Here is a 17456-nt window from a genome sequence, read left to right on the forward strand (position 1 = left end):
GAATGCTCGCCAATTTATTACATCTATTAGAGAGAGTGCTGGTACTTCAACTCGCGATGCCAAAAAGATTAATGCAGCATTTAGAAAGTTCTATTTTGAGCTGTATCAATCAGAGGGCTGTGAGGATAGAATTAGGAAGATAGAGTATTTTTTAAAGAATTTGGACCTTTCAGGTGTAACCTCGGAGCAGGTGTCCTTTTTGAGTGCCCCCTTGACAATTCAGGAAGTGCAGGAGGCGGTGAGGCTGCTCCAGAGGGGTAAAGCGCCCGGGCCAGATGGATTTCTATAAGGAGTTTATAGACTAACTGGCCCAGCCACTCTTGGACATGTTCAATTATTCATTCAGTCAGGGTAGCCTCCCATCCTCTTTGAGAGAAACAAATATCTGTCTCATCCTTAAGAAAGGAAAAGCCCCAGAAGATTGTACTTCATACAGGCTTATATTGTTATTGAATGTGGATTTCAAAATGCTGGCATTATGGCTGGAGAGGGTATTGCTGTTTATTGGAAAGGAGAACCAGACGCGGTTAATTAAGGGTCATAGGTCTACCAATAATATTAGAAGAGTATTAAATATGGTTCAAGTATCGGGTTTGGTAGTTTCCCTAGACACAAAGAAAGGGTTTGATTGAGTGGACTGGCCATACATTTTTTATATCATGGAACGATTTGGTCTTGGAGAGATTTTTACCAAATGGGTGGCAGTGCTGTATAGTGACCCAAAAGCAGCAGTGCTCACTAATGGTATAAGATCATAGTTTTAGTGTTGGCAGAGGCAGTCGTCAAGGGTGCCCTCTTTCACCACTATTATTTACACTGGTGATCGGGCTGCTGGTGGAAGTCATTCAGGTGGATCCCAATATTACAGGACGATCTTCCAATATCTTGGTTGGGCAGAATAGCTCTGGTCAAGATGAATGTTCTTCCTGGCTTATTATATCCCATGAGAATGTTCCCTTTGATGTTGCCAAGGCAAGTTTTATAGCTGGCTCAGATCATTTTATTTGGCATCAAAGGTGGCCTCTTATTAAGTTGGATAAATTGCAACTTTTGCAAGAAAGGGGGCGGGGGGGCGGTTCTAGATTTTCTGGACTTTAGGAAGTTCCAACTGAGTTCCTTGTTATTCCATGTGGCTGATTGGGCTTCTCATGATCTGTGATCAATCTGGTTGGATATCAAAGCCTCTCAGGCAAAATGCCCCCTTATTAACCTGTTGGTTATGGATAAGGTGAGAACTTTTACGGATCACTGTAAAAGTCCGATTGTCCTAAACACAGTCAAATCTTGGAGGATGATGCGGCTGGATGAGGGCAATTTACAAAAAGACCTCCCCTTTCACTCCTATAGTGGGAATGCTGGGATTTCAACCAGGTTTAATGGACTCTGGCTTTAAGCTTTTGGAGTCGAGAGGAATCTCTTGTTTGGGAGACCTATTCGATGGGGAGGTCATGATGTCCTTTGAACAGCCGGGTCAGAAGTTCGGGCTACCTAGGAAGGATCTCTTGTGATATTTCCAAGTTAGAGACTTCATACAAAAAAAATCACATTGATGGTTAATCCTTACAAATCAGACATGGAGAGGAGAGTGCTCCAATCAGCGGGTGCCCCCTCTATTAGCACTCTCTACCACTTACTAGGTAGTAATGTGTTGAAAGACATGGAATGACTATATAAAACCTGGACTCAAGAATTAGGGGTGGAAATCTCCTCAGAGATTGGGAGGACATTTGGGAAAATGTTAGGAACATCTCTATTTGTAATAGGGCTCAGGCTATTCAATTGAAGATACTCCATTGGGCCAGGCTGGCACCAGAACCGCTTCTGAAGTTTAAGACAGGAGTGTCCCCAATGTGCCCCACATGAAAACGGAGGTTGGTTCTCTTACCCATTGTTTATGGACATGCCACAAGATCCGCAGGTATTGGGATGATGTAGCGAGTGCTTTGGCAAAGGTTTTGGGAACTGAGATTGGGTTGGATCCTGTGTCCCTCCTTTTGGGTTTTCCAAATCTTCCCTCCCTGGATGTACATGCGAAAAAAACTGTTTAATACTCTTTCTTTCTGCACGAGGAAGAACATTTTAATGAACTGGGTATCGGAAAATCCCCCAGGGCTGTCAAGTTGGCATAAGATAGTTATGGAACACATCCCCCTGGACTTCCATATGATGATGGTGCACCAGAACACGCAATTGTTCGAAAGAACATGGTGGCCCTTTTTGAATTATATTGATGTAGATATATCGGCTATATTATCCAGGGCCTTTGTCTGGCCGTGGGGACTGTGCCTGTCGGTTTGGGGGCCCCAAAATACGGGTCTACTCACTACTGCTCCCAGTGTTGGGGAGCTGTGATGAGAGTGTGCTGAGTGTAGTAATTCAATTGAATGTAACTTAAACTACCTTGTTTTAACTTGGTTTAATTTTATTTTGTCCCTTTATTTATTTTTTCTTCTTTCTTATTGGTTATTTATTGAACTGTAGTTTTTATAGAGTTTTTTGTTTTTTGTATGTTTTGGTAGCTTGTGGAGTAGATTAGTAGTTTGGTTTTTCTTTTTGTTTTGTTGTTGCTATTATATTGTACAGCAGTCATACCATTTTGTACTAGTTTTGTAAATTTGTAAAAAACCTAAAATCGTTTTGTCAATAAAAATATTTATAAGAAAAGTTCACAATAATGATTTAAAAGGAGGAAAAAATGTAAAGGAAAAATAGATGATAGTGAGTGTTCTTGGTTACCTACCACAGCGACTGCACCAGATGCTAACACCTCGTCTGCTGTCAATACTGTGTAGTATGCCACATTTACGAGTAAGTAGAGTATTGTAACAATGATCAGAGAGGAGATAGTTGCCAGAGGAATATTCCTGCAAAATACAATATATAATCAGAAACTGATTAATAATGAACTTTGCTTAAAATTCATTTGAAGATATTGATGATTAATGACAGTTTGATAATGTTTAACCTTGTGATTACATGGTGAGAGTAAATGTATACAGAATTACATACATTCTGAGATAAGTACTTAGCTTGCTCAAAGTTTGGGAGAAGATTTGTAGCTTGGGTGCTCGTTGTTGTGGTTCTGTTCGCCGAGCTGGGAATTTGTGTTGCAGACGTTTCGTCCCCTGTCTAGGTGACATCCTCAGTGCTTGGGAGCCTCCTGTGAAGCGCTTCTGTGATGTTTCCTCCGGTATTTTTATTGATTCGTACCTGCCGCTTCTGGTTGTCGGTTCCAGCTGTCCGCTGCAGTGGCCGATATATTGGGTCCAGGTCGATGTGCTTATTGATTGAATCTGTGGAAGAGTGCCATGCCTCTAGGAATTCCCTGGCTGTTCTCTGTTTTGCTTGTCCTATAATAGTAGTGTTGTCCCAGTCGAACTCATGTTGCTTGTCATCTGAGTGTGTGGCTACTAAGGATAGCTGGTCGTGTCGTTTCGTGGCTAGTTGGTGTTCATGGATGCGGACTGGGATTTTGTAAACTACAAACCAACAGTCACTCTCAGACAACAACTCACCAAGACGAAGGACCCGATACCCAGCATGAGCAAAACCAATGTAGTGTACAAAATCCCATGAAGGACTGCACAAAACACTTCATAGGACAAACAGGAAGACAGCTAATGGTCCGCATCCATGAATACCAACTAGCCACGAAACGACATGACCAGCGATCCTTAGTAGCCCCACACTCAGATGACAAGCAACATGAGTTCGACTGGGACAACACTACTATTATAGGACAAGCCAAACAGAGAACAGCCAGGGAATTCCTAGAGGCATGGCACTCATCCACAGATTCAATCAATAAGCACATCGACCTGGACCCAATATACCGGCCACTGCAGCTGACAGCTGGAACTGACAACTGGAAGCGGCAGATACAAATCACTATAAATGCCAGAGGAAACATCACAGAAGCACTTCACAGGAGGCTCCCAAGCACTGAGGATGTCACCTAGACAGGGGACAAAACGTCTGCAACACAAATTCCCAGCTCGGCGAACACAACCACAACAACTTAGCTTGCATAGTGTACAGAGTTAGGAAGGTGACCTATTTCATGCTGCTCCCACCCTATTCCTGCTAGCCTGGAATTCTAGAAACAGAAGCAGACTAGACTAGAAGCAGACATTTTGAGAGTGTAATTAGGAAATTACTTCTTCATTCAAAGGTTGGTGGAAGTTTGGAACTGTCTTCTGAAGCTGGATCAATTGTTATTTTAAACTTATAGATTTTTATTCGCCTAAAGCAATAAGGGATATGGAACAAAGGCAAGGTATCTACTATTGGATTTATCTTGGGGCTTTGTGACCTCCATATTGGGACCTCTGTGTTTCCTGGGTTTGTACTAGCTGGCAGTAAGATCAGCAGCACTCTCTTCTAGGAAACTACTTTCTAATTCAGACAATAAATTGGTGAAAGTGTAAAGATTGGGGGTACCTTGGAAGAATTGCATTACCATATAGTGGATCTGGCTGTAGACATAAAATACAATGATGATCAATATGTAGGATAGCCTTACGGATAGTGATGGAGACAAAATACCTGAAGGCATTTAGTGAATAATAAGATATTGCTGTGGAAGTCATTGAAGGCTCATCTGAATGGCTTTTGTCATTGATAATTTTTATGATTTGGTGACTGTAAAGACTTCTGAAACAGCATGCAATACAGACACAAAAAGAAAAAAGGCAATTTAAAAAGGGACAGGAATAATTTCGAATGGATAAAATCCATTATAAGTGGAGTATAAGATAAAGAAAATAAAATGAACAGGTGCTTTATTGCAGTTTATTTGATGTATTGCAATCAAAGGGAATCAACATTCATTTGCTTAAAGTGCATCTTGAACAAAAAAAAAATCTCTGTCAAACATTTATCTCTTTACAAGGCAGATCATAATTGCATCACTTTCACCATATGCCATGCACATTTCACAGCATAATTACTTAAAAGTAATTTGCCTTGTCGACTGTGAAAAAACAGTGATACTGCTCCAAGGATGATATGTGTGTTGGAGGTGAACTTGCAGATGTACCTGTGCATCTGCTGCCCTTCTCCTTCTAGGAAGTGGAGATCATGGGTTTGCAGGTTCATAGCTCCTTGAAAGTAGAGTCACAGGTAGATAGGATAGTAAAAAAGGTGTTTGCCTGTATTGGTCAGTGCATTGAGTGTAGGAGTTGGAAGGTCATGTTGAGGCTGTACAGGACATTGGTTAGGCCACTTTTGGAACATTGTGTGCAATTATGGTCTCCTTCTTATCGGAAGGATGTTGTGAAACTTGAAAGGGTTCAGAAAAGATGTACAATGATGTTGCCAGAGTTGGAGGATTTGAGCAATAGGGAGAGGCTGAATAGGCTGGGGCTGTTTTCCCCAGAGTGTCGGAGGCTGAGGGGTGACCTTATAGAGGTTTATAAAATCATGAGGGGCATGTTTATGATAAATAGACAAAGTTTTTTCCCTGAGGTGGGGGAGACCGGAACTAGAAGGCATAGGTTTAGGGTGAGAGGGGAAAGATATAAAAGGAAACTAATAGGCAACATTTTCACACAGAGGGTGCTGTGCGTATGAGCTGCCAGTGGAAGTGGTGCAGGTTGGTACAATTACAGCATTTTAAAAGGCATTTGAATGAGTATATAAATAGGAAGGGTCTAGAGGATATGGGCCAAGTGCTGGTAAATGGGACTAGATTAGGTTAGGATACCCGGTCGGCATGGACTAGTTGGCCTGAAGATTGTTTCCATGATGTACATCTCTATGACACTATGAGTCTATGACTCAAGTGAGTGAACAGTTTTCCCTGATTCACATCCCCTATTTCCCATTGACTTCAATTTTCCTCGAGCTCCTTGATGCCACACTCAATCAAATGCTGCCTTGATGCCCAGGGCAGTCACTTACACTTGACCTCTGGAGTTCAGTTCTTTTCATTTGATAAGTTGATTTTATAGTTACACCATATAAAATGTGTTCTGGAAAGAGATGTCAGTATCTTCAGAATGTTGCTTTGAGGAACTGGTCGACCTGATGTTTCAGCAGCGTATTTTGCCTGTCTTGTTGAAGAGTGAGTGGAACAGGTTAAAGAGAATGCAATAAGTAGTAGTGGAAGGGACAAAGAGGGCAATTTTGCTGTTTATTGATCAGACTATTGTGTTTGTAGTAGATGTGTACGTACTAGCATGCTTGTTGCTGATTGATCCACTGAGTATAATTGATGATAATATGTTTCTAGTGGAAGGGTATTTGAATGTCACTGATCACAAGGCCACTGCTTTTGGAAACTGTGATACTGGTGAATCTTGATGGTGTTTTTAACTGAGATTCAACAGAAGAGTAAATCTCAACCAAGATAGTTGTTGAAATCTCTAGCCCTTCTTTCAACAATTTAATGGAGATCTCTATAATCACCTACATAGGCAGACTGAACCTCAGTTTAATCATTTTTCTGAATGACATTAAACGATGGAATGTGGTTTAAATCCTTTGATTCTGATTAAAGGATTATAACATTATTTATTTGCTTGTTGATAAGAATTAATACAACTGTCATACATACCTTTCTGGGTTAATTATCTCCTCTGTGACGAAGTTCATATAAAACCTATAAGAAGAAATTCAGAATTGACTGTAATTTTAAAGAAGCATCAGCATACAATTAGTATTCCTTGTCATTCACACAATCATTCAGCATCCTTCACCTGTTGATAAGCACTACATTAACTCACATCAGTCACATATTCTTTACCAGGTTAACACACACAACTCACATGTCCTTTACACTATCAGTGTAAATAATTCATATTGTGTAACATTTACTGGTTCACACACTCCATTTATAGCCTTTTCAATTAGTAGTATGCATGAATGACTATAATTCAGGTTTGTCTCTAACTATTTTGAATTATTTAAGTGGCTTGACAAACATTTCTGTATGCAAAGTGATTTTTTTTTACAAAATGCATGTTCCTTGCCGTGTACAGATTGATATGTATGGAATGAGGATCTCACTTGCTCATGCGAAGAGCCTGCGTGTGATCTCTTTTAACATGGAGATACTGTTGCTCTGCAGCTACCACATGGGTCTTGCCGACCAGGAAACCTTTATGCTCTTTACCCCTGCCATAGGTTATTGGGAGGGTTCACAGGTTGCTCGGCTGTATTACGACACAATCCTCCTTGACATCAAGTCATGAATGGGACTTGAAGCTTCTCGTCTGGAGGTTGGGACATTAACATTGCACCAAAAACCTCTAATGGATTGTGTAGGGGTTAACAGTTTTCTGCCAATGGTGTAAACTGCTGACTAAAGAATATATAGGATGACCAGATGACAGAAAAAACATTGCAGCACAGCCAAGCTTTACATTGGACAAACAATTATCCTTGGATCACTCAGAATGTTTTGTGTCACAATTTCTTGCAGTCAAGGCTTTATTTCGGGGTGTCATAAAAAAGGAGTGAAATATAGAAAATCTCCATTTTGCCAACTGTAAAATACAGAAAACTGACACCCCCCCCCCCCCCCCCCAGTAAACAGTTAAGTTATACAGCATTACTATTTAACAGAATTGAAAGCTTTACAAGAAAGAAAATAATACGCGGTTGCAATACTATTCAATTTCAATTGCAGCATTGCTATTTATAGAAGTAGATGTCTTCAAGGGGAAGAGATTGCAGTAGCATTCAGAGACTGGAGAATTTAAAAGCTTTGAAGTAAGAAGAATATGCAATCACATTAGGAAGATTTAATAACAATGATAAACCATTTGGAACACAGGACTGCCTATCTTGGAAAAAAGAGTTCTTAAGATATAGAATTTCTTCAAACTTACGTACTAAATCACAAGATGAACAAGTAACTAAGTTATTGTTTCCAATAGGACCTATAGCTGATAACATTATAAATTGTCACACATGATAGACACAGATACTTTTGAAGGAGTGTATAAGCTTTGGTTTACTTTAATCTGTGAATGCATAAAATTCTTGAAAGAACAGAATTTAAATTAAGATGTTATCACCCAGAAAAATCCATAGATTATTTCATTAATGAATTTTTCAAGATTAGTGAAAAATTGTAACTATGGAGCTTTTTAACCAGACTGTAAGAACCTGGAATTATTGATGAATCTTCATTAACTTTGTTACGTTTCATTGAAGATCTGACTGAGGACAAAACTATTCAGATTGTGCTGGAAGCAGAAACCAGAAAGAACCACAGACAAATGTGGAGAGAAGGACAAAACTGTCACAGGAGATCAAAAGAACCTATCCACTGAAGTATAAACATTCTAAAGAGACATGTAACAGGCCAACACAATGTGTAGGCCAAACAGAGGATACTAAGTGTCAATGTCAGTTCTGTGGAACATGAAAAGTTTACAAGTACAAGTAATGCTCAACCATGACGCAAGAATGCTTCATCTACAAAATGTAATTCACTTCAAAAGTACAGAAGTAAGTCACAATTTCAGGGCAGCAAAATGTCAAAAACTGACTCATACATGTATGTCAATGTGGTAGGCTAATTCTGCAGGGCGATGGGAACCTAAATTGTAGCCCCAGTGTCCAGGAGGTTGAGAGTAGTGAGGTCAGAAATAAGGTTTCAAGGTCGCAAGGGTGCACCGGCAAGCAGGAAGGTGGTTTGAAGTGTGTCTACCTCAACGCCAGGAACATCCAGAATGGGCTTCGATGTTGTGGACATTTCAGAGACATGGATCGAGTAGGGACAGGAATGGTTGTTGCACATGCTGGGGTTTAGATGTTTTAGTAAGAACAGGGAAGGTGGTAAAAGAGGGGGAGGTGTGGCATTATTAGTCAAGGACAGTATTATGGTGGCAGAAAGGATGGTTGAGGACTCATCTACTGAGGTAGTATAGGCTGAGGTTAGAAATAGGAAAGGAGAGGTCACCCTTTTGGAAGTTTTGTATAGGCCTCTGAATAGTTCCGGAGATGTAGAGGAAAGGATAGCAAAGATGATTCTGGATAGGAGGAGATAACAAGGTGGTTGTTATGGGATCTTTAATTTTCCAAATATTGACTGGAAATACTATGGTTCGAGTAAATGGGTGAGTATTAGTCCAATGTGTGCAGGAGTGTATCCTGAAATGGCTAACAAGGGGCAAGGCCACATTGGATTTGGTACTGGGTAATGAGCCTGGCCGGTTTTAGATTTGGAGGTCGGCGAGCACTTTGGTGATAGTGACCGCAATTCGGTTATGTTTACTTTAGTGATGGAAAGGAATAGGTATATACCGCAGGGCAAGAGCTATAGCTAGGGTAAAGGCAATTATAATGCGATTAGGCAAGATTTAGGATTCATAGGATGGGAAAGGAAACTGCAGGGCATGGGCACAATTGAAATGTGGAGTTTATTTAAAGTACAGCTACTGCATGCCCTTGATAAGTATGTATCTGTCAGGCAGGGAGGAAGTGGTCTCGTGAGGGAGCTGTGGTTTACGAAATAAATTGAACCTCTTGTCAGGAGGAAGAAGAAGGCTTATGTAAGGATGAGATGTGAAGGCTCAGTTAGGGCGCTTGAGAGTTAATGTTAGCCAGGAAAGACTTAAAGAGAGAGCTAAGAACAGCCAGGAGGGGACATGAGAAGTCATTGGCAGGTACGATCAAGGAAAACTCTAAAGCTTTCTATAGGTATGTCAGGAATTAAAAGAATGAGTAGAGTAACATTAGGGCCAAACAAGGACAGGAGTGGGAAGTTATGCGTGGAATGCGAAGAGATAGGAGAAGCGCTAAATGAATACTTTTTGTCAGTATTCACACTGGAAAAAGACAATGATGTCAAGGAGAATACTGAGATACAGACTACTAGACTAGATGGGATTGAGGTTCACAAGGAGGAGGTGTTAGCAATTCTGGAAAGTGTGAGAATAGATAGATCCCCTGGGCCAGATGGAATTTATCCTAGGATTCTCTGGGCAATCAGGGAGGTGATTGCAGAGCCTATGGCTTTAATCTTTATGTTGTCGTTGTCTACAGGAATAGTACCAGAAGACTGGTGGATAGCAAATGTTGTTCCCTTGTTCAAAAGGGGAGTAGAGACAACCCTGGTAATTATAGACTAGTGACCGTTACTTCGGTTGTGGGTAAAGTGTTGGAAAAAGTTATAAGAGATAGGATTTATAATTATCTCTAAAGGAATAAGTTGATTAGGGATAGTCAACAAGATTTTGTGAAGGGTAGGTCGTGCCTCACAAACCTTATTGAGTTCTTTAAGAAGGTAGCCAAACAGGGGGATGAGGGTAATTGGTTAATGTGGTGTATATGGATTTCAGTAAGGCATTTGATAAGCTTCCCCATGGTAGACTATTGCAGAAAATACGGATGCATGGGATTGAGGGTGATTTGGTGCATTGGATCAGAAATTGGCTAGCTGAAAGAAGATTGAGGGTGGTGGTTGATAGGAAATGTTCATCCTGGAGTTCAGTTCCTAGTGGTGTACCACAAGTATCTGTTTTGGGGCCACTGCTGTTTGTAATTTTCGTAATTGACCTGGATGAAGGCGTAGAATGATGGGTTAGTAAATTTGCAGATGACATTAAAATCGGTGGAGTTGTGGATAGTGCCAAAGGATGTTGGAGGTTACAGAGGGACTTGGATAAGCTGTAGAGCCGGGCTGAGAAGTGGAAAATGGAGTTTAATTCAGAAACGTGTGAGGTGATTCACTTTGGAAGGAACATCAGGAATAGCAAGTACTGGGCTAATGGTAAGATTCTTGGTCGTGTAGATGAGCAAAGAGATCTCGGTGTCCATGTACATTGATCCCTGAAATTTTCCACCCAGTTTAATAGGATTGTTAAGAAGGCATATGGTGTGTTAGCTTTTATTGGTAGCGGGATTGAGGTTTGGAGCCACAAGGTCATGTTGCAGCTGTACAAAACTCTGGTGCGGCCGCACTTGAAGTATTACATACAGTTCCGGCCACCACATTATAGGAAGGATGTGGACGCTTTGGAAAGGGTTCAGAGGAGATTTACTAGGATGTTGCATGGTATGGAGGGAAGGTCTTATGAGGAAATGCTGAGGGACTTGAGGCTGTTTTTTGTTAAAGAGAAGAAGGTTGAGAGGTGACTTAATTGAGACATATAAGATAATCAGAAGATTAGATAGGGTGGACAGTGAGAGCCTTTTTCTTCAGATAGTTTTGACTCGGACAAGGGGACATAGGTTTAAATTGAGGGATGTAGTTATAGGACAGATGTAAGCGTTAGTTTCTTTACTCAGAGAGCAGTCGGAGCATTGAATGCACTGCCTGCAACGGTAGTAGACTCGCCAACTTTAAGGGCATTTAAATGGTCATTGGATAAACATATGGATAAAAATGGAGTAATGTAGGTTAGATAGGCATCAGATTGGTTCCACAGGTCAGTGCAACATCAAAGGCCAAAGGGCCTGTACTTCATGTAATGTTCTAAGTTCTATGTACTAGAACTATCGACATTAGAAACATTAGAATGCATTCCCGTGCATTCCTAAGGGAAATTGGTAATCAAATTGATTTGAGTTTGATTGATTTATGTTTATGGACGTTTCATTAATTTTATGCTTGATAGAGAGGTAATTGTTCCTGTCCAATCTGAGTGAAAACCATGGCTGAAAAAACACAAGTTACAGCCTACGGAGATGAAACTCAATGACCCAGGTGGCATATCTCTTAAGACTAAAGTCATGCTACAGATAACTCTGCAACATAAGGATGTCAGATAGCAGGGAATGCACACATAATTCATAATCAAGAAATCTTGAGCAAGAGTACATGTTCTGCCTTCATCCTTCTTCAGAAGATCAAAATGTTGAACAGCACAGCAAGATAAGTTATTTCATGTAGCGTTACCTAAATTGTTCACAGGATGAGCTGAAAATGTGTTGCTGGAAAAGCGCAGCAGGTCAGGCAGCATCCAAGATTCTCCTGTTCCTTGGATGCTGCCTGACCTGCTGCGCTTTTCCAGCAACACATTTTCAGCTCTGATCTCCAGCATCTGCAGTCCTCACTTTCTCCTGTTCACAGGATGAGAAAAACTCAATGCGCCATACGAAAGAAGGTTATGAAACAATTGTGTTTCTACACACCCAGGAGATTCCTGATCCCTGAGTGAATCAAGTTCAGAAACAACTTGATGAATTTTCTAAAATGGGCATAACTTCCTGGTGACAAAACTAACTGAATGATATTCTGATATGGTTACTGTTTACACTGTGATGATACTATGGCTTTCAGAAATGTATTTTGGTTCTTTCTTTTCTGAAGAAAGGTTGAGACAGAAGTAACAAGCAGTCTGCTCAGAGGTAACAAAGTAAACAACTTGGGCCCTTCTGTATTGAAGTTTAATTTTAAAGTTGAACAATAGAAGCAGCCTGAATGGACGAGATCAAGCTCCCAATGAAGAAAGAATTTTAGTTTTAGCTTTCTTCAAGTTCTGGGGTCTTGAAGCCGGATGTGAAAACTCTTATTCCTCTCTCTCTGTTACACTCAACGCTGGAGTTCTTTTCCTGCTGCTAGAATTGCAAGTGAGACAATCTATTTTACTGAATTTGTCCTGTGTTTATGGGGTGCTACTATATTTGTTGTAGTTAATATGTACATTATTTTGTTCAGCATTTTGATGGAGTTACAGTTAAGCCAATTATTTTCTTTTTATTTTATCTGTATTTTCACTGCTGTGTAAAAATAAAGTGGGCTTTGCTTAAAATCAAGAAGTTTGATCAATCAAGTTGCATTTGGAACGCTGCACCTTTAGAAGAGATAAAAAAAACAGTTCGCGTCTCAGTTATCTTCTTAATATATTTTGATGGGGTTTGGTCTGGTCCATAACAACATCCCCAGTGGGTCTATTGGAATATGTATTGACCTAAACCAACTTCCCAAGGGCAGGGAGAGAGAGAGGTGATTTGAATCCTTTTATTTTGCTCTTGTCTATAAACTGTTTAATTGTTTTTAAAATTAAAGACCAGGAGATTGGCCTTGTAATGGAGTTACTGAATGAGCAATTTTCAAATTAACAAGTGAGCAGTACCAAGGGAAATCCACCGTGATGGAAATCTCAAAGTCTTGCGTAAGTATGTAATAATAAAAGGATGGTAAAGGGAAGAGGAGGACTGATTATGGACTAGAAAGGGGAGTTGCAAATAAACATGACCGTGGCATTAAAAGAAGACTTTTCATTTGTCATTACTTCTGATGCCAATGCTTCCCAGTCTATGGTTATGGAGGAAGAAACACAGTCAACTTAGAAGGGTTTAACATTGGTAAGGAGGAACAATTGGATAAACTAAAAGTAGATCTGGCCATGGAATTGGATGAGGTAAATCCAAGAATATGAAGGAAGTGAAACCAAAAATTGTAGAGGCACTGGCTATAATCTTTCAATCTTTCCTGGACTCAGGGGTGGTACCAGAGATACTGGAGAATACAAATATTGCACTCTTTTCAAAAAAGATGGTTGAAAGAATAGGTCCATCAATTACAGACTAGTTTAACTTCAAGGACTAGAAACAAAAACAGACTGCTATACATAGAAATGGGCTCTATTCTAAATTGACAAACGCCAAACTATTTACCTGCTCTGGGTGCACTATTATGCCCTGTCATTTTAAGTGGTAAGGTGCTTTTTAAACGTTACAAGAGTACCTCTCAGGCAACAGGTTCCATATTTCTACCACCCAATGGGTGAAAAATTGTTTTCTCAGAGTTTCTGTAAATCTCTTGTTTCTCACCTTTAAATTTATGCCCTCTGGTCTTAGCCACATATGCCATGAAGAGATTCTCACGATCTACTCTATTTATGCTTCTCATAATTTTGCCTACCTCAGTTGTTGTGGGTACGTTGGTTTGCAGATGTTCTCTTTCTAGGTGACATCCTCAGTACTGTGGAGCCTTCTGTGAAGTGCTGCTGTATTGTGTCGGTTGGAATTTATGTGGTTTCATTTCCTAGATAGTACTAAGAAATGAAGGGACCTTGGTTTACAAGTCCATAGATCCCTGAAGGTGTCAGCACAAGTAGCCAGAGTGGGGCTTCCAGTTGGGGTTCTGGTTGTTTGTTGCAGTGGTCGGTATATTGGGTTCAGGTCAATGTGTATATTGATGGAGTCCATGGATGAGTGCCATGCTTCTAGAAGTTCTCTGGCTGCCTTCTGTTTAGGTTGTCTTATTATTGTTGTGCTGTCCCAGTCAGATTTATGGTCCTTGCCATCTGTGTGTATAACTACTAGGGATAGCTGGTCATGGCGTTTAGTGGCTAGTTGGTGTTCATGAGTGTGGATTGCTAGTCTGTCTGTTTGTCCTATATAGTGTTTTGTGCAGTCCTGAATGGAATCTTGCACATTACATTTGTACTGCACATGATGGGTATTGGGTCTTTTTTTCTGATGAATTGTCTGAGTGTGGCTATTGGTTTATGAACTGTCATGCATGAAGCCAAATAAATTCCAACTGACACTATACAGCAGCGCTTCACAGGAGGTTCCATAGCACTGAGGATGCCACCTTAATAAGGGGATAAAATGTTTACAACCCCCAACTTCCCAGCTCAGCAAACATACCCACAACAACTGCGACCGGCACCCGAGCTACAAATCTTTGGAGACCTCAATCAGCTTTCCCTCAGTCTCCTCTGAGGAGGGAAAACAAACACAGCTTATCCAGTCTTTCCTCATAACTAAGATTTCCCATCCCAGGCAACATCCTAGTCAATCTCCATGCAATGATATTCTTCTGATGGTTTGATGGCCAGAAACTCACACAGTTTTCCATCTATGGCATAACCAATGTTTTATTAAGTTATAACAAGACTTTCTGGCCTCTATTCTCCACCCTGGCCAATGAAAGCAAGCCTTCTTCACCACTCTGGCTACCTGTGCTGACACCTTCAGGGATCTATGGACTTGTAAACCAAGGTCCCTTCTTTTCTTAGTACTATTGTGAGATCTATCATTCATGAGGTATGTTTTTTCCATATTGTTCCACCCAAAATTCATAACCTTGCACTTATCAGGATTAAATTCTATCTACCATTGCACTGCCTAATTTACTTGCTGATAAATATTAGGCTGTACCCTGAAACCATTCTCCTCACTATTAACAACACCACCAACTTTTATGTCATGTGCAGACTTACTAATTATGCATTCCTCATTTGAAGATCTGAACCCCTGGGGGTCTCTTAGTTCCGTGATCGGTCAATAAACAAACCTGTAAACAACTCTTTGTCAATCACACAAGCAATCATTTATTCTTTGATAGGGCCGGGTCAGTAGACTCTGATCAGCCCAGAAGTATGAGTACTTCTAGACCACCAAAAGAATCCAACAACTCACAGAGTTTGCATAGGGTTCATATACGTTGTTCATAGGCAGACATGGAGCATGATTGCTTCATCATAACTAATAAAATAGCATAAAGCATTCGTGCGTACTGTCTCAGCCTATCACAATTTTCTCTAAACATCCTGTTCTTACAATCGTATTTGTCCTGCCTTGTGATTCGGGTTAAACCGTTATTTTATCAAATATACATCAGCTTGCGGATTCTTGTTTCTGTCTGGTTCAATGCAATCTAATTTAGCAATGCAGAAGCCATTTTGTGCAACTCCTTCAGCCATTTTGTCCTACCCCTCAGATGCCCACATCCTCATTCCCCCCTTTGATCACTCTGCAATCACTAAAAGGGAAGGCTAATCCAAACGAATGCCCTTCAAGGCGTTCCAGCCATCAACATTGTCTAGAGCGGCACCACCATCTTCGCGAGCTCACCTGGTCACATTTATCATCACCATTAATACATGCAGGTGAGCCATTGGATCGCAAAAGGAGCATCTTCTAGGCAATCTATATCACTAAGGGAGCTTATAAGTTCAGCAATTAAACACTTAACAATAGCAATACCAAAGAATAGACACGGGAGAATGATTCCGATATACATAGCTAAATTGATAAGCCAATTGTACCAAGAGCCTGGTCCCCAGTTTCCCCAACTGGTCCTCTCAGTCATTCCATCAGGGAACACCTGGATCTCATCTTGTATCTTAGTAAATTGCCAGTATGATTCGGAATGCCCATCATGCATTTATCTTGGACAATTGTACAGACCCCGCCTTCCTGGGCTAGTATATAGTCTAAGGCTTATCCATTCTGCATAGAGTAAAGACGCAGATCTGATAATCCCAGTTTAATCTGTTCCAGAGCCTTTTTGGTCTTATTTCTTGGAGTAGTCATGTCGCAGATGAGATAATTGCAGTTCTTTTGACATATTACCCCCGCCGATCCTCCCAAACGCAGGGTACTCAGGATTCCCCAGCTTATTGAGTGTCCTCTATACCCAGTCTGTTGGGATCCTTCCGATTGAAGCCAAAGTTGGGCTGAGACCGACCGCTGTGTCCTCCTCGATGAAGGTTCCATCAACTTGTCCACTGGCCGGACAAGGGCTCGTACAGCAACCTTATGGAGAACATCTTTGGCATCAAGGACAAGGAAATCGGTAGCTTTACCTTGGCTGAAAAAATAATAGCCTGGTTTGGTGTATATGAGGGAGGGTTTGTTAAAATAGGTTACTAAAATGTTACAGCACAGGTTCTGGTCAGGTCTATGGGACTAAAGGGCCAACATTTTGCAAGAGACGTCGTTTGAGCACCATAAGAAGTGGGCAAAGTGACTGTTGAGTGTTCGCACTGTATGGTGGACAATGGTCCTCAGCTTTCTGTTCCCATTAGGCTCTCCCTTGGCTCTATTGCACATGGTCTTGGCAACAGTATCAGATTCTGAGAACAGAAAAGACGTATAAATGTGCAAGGGCAGGGTTCCATTTCGGATCCGTACAAGGTGATGGGTATAATTACAGTTGTCCCCTAGCCAATGGAATTCAAGCTGTTTGTGTACATGGGCAGGAGGTATAAGACCCCTTTGACTTACACAAGTGGTCGAGATAAGTCTCAAATAGGCAGCAGATGTTATGTGGAACATGAACAATTGCACATCCATACCTAGTTCCATTAAAGCAATTCACATACGACCCTGCAGTAGAGTCAAAAGACATCAACAAACAGGTGGCAGGAGGGCTAATACGATATTGGAAGTGATATTTCTCTTCAGAGGTTCGGCAGTAGGGAGCCTGACAATTAGATTGGAATCGGGGACTGGGACGGGGCAAGTATGTCATCGACTGATAGAGAGAAGTAACATCCTACTGACTCTGGGGTGAAGAGTGTCCTGTGGGCCTGTATAATTAGGTCGTTTGTGGATTGAGAAGTTTCCCTTATCAGGCTTCTTGTTTGTCGAGTAGGGCTGTCCTGCAAAAAGGGATGGTGCTCCCGGGCCTCCTGAAAACATTTACCATAGTAATGGGGTTGATAATTTCTATCCTCACTAGGCTTACGTCTGCAGGTAAAATCAAAAAGACAGCTTTGGTACCGACACAGTAATTTTCACTGATTTCTACTGTCCAAATG

General features: G+C 40.9%; 1 protein-coding gene across 2 annotated transcripts in view; it reads right to left on the reverse strand.

Moving 5' to 3' along the window:
- The window catches only part of LOC122559598 (cystine/glutamate transporter-like), an 80819-nt gene that overhangs the window by 27415 nt on the left and 35948 nt on the right, over positions 1–17456 (reverse strand). For both annotated transcript variants that reach the window (XR_006314478.2, XM_043709354.2), the window contains exons 6-7: positions 6557–6601; positions 2741–2864 (exon numbers count right to left, since the gene is read on the reverse strand). Coding sequence is in view for 1 of the 2 variants with exons in the window: in XM_043709354.2 (XP_043565289.1) it covers positions 2741–2864; positions 6557–6601 (169 nt within the window). In the remaining variant the exon portion in view is untranslated. The remainder of the gene's footprint in view (positions 1–2740; positions 2865–6556; positions 6602–17456) is intronic.

Source organism: Chiloscyllium plagiosum, unplaced genomic scaffold (genome assembly GCF_037043375.1).
Source record: "Chiloscyllium plagiosum isolate Xiang-an unplaced genomic scaffold, Cpla_swu_hap1 HiC_scaffold_19, whole genome shotgun sequence".
NCBI lineage: Eukaryota > Metazoa > Chordata > Chondrichthyes > Orectolobiformes > Hemiscylliidae > Chiloscyllium > Chiloscyllium plagiosum.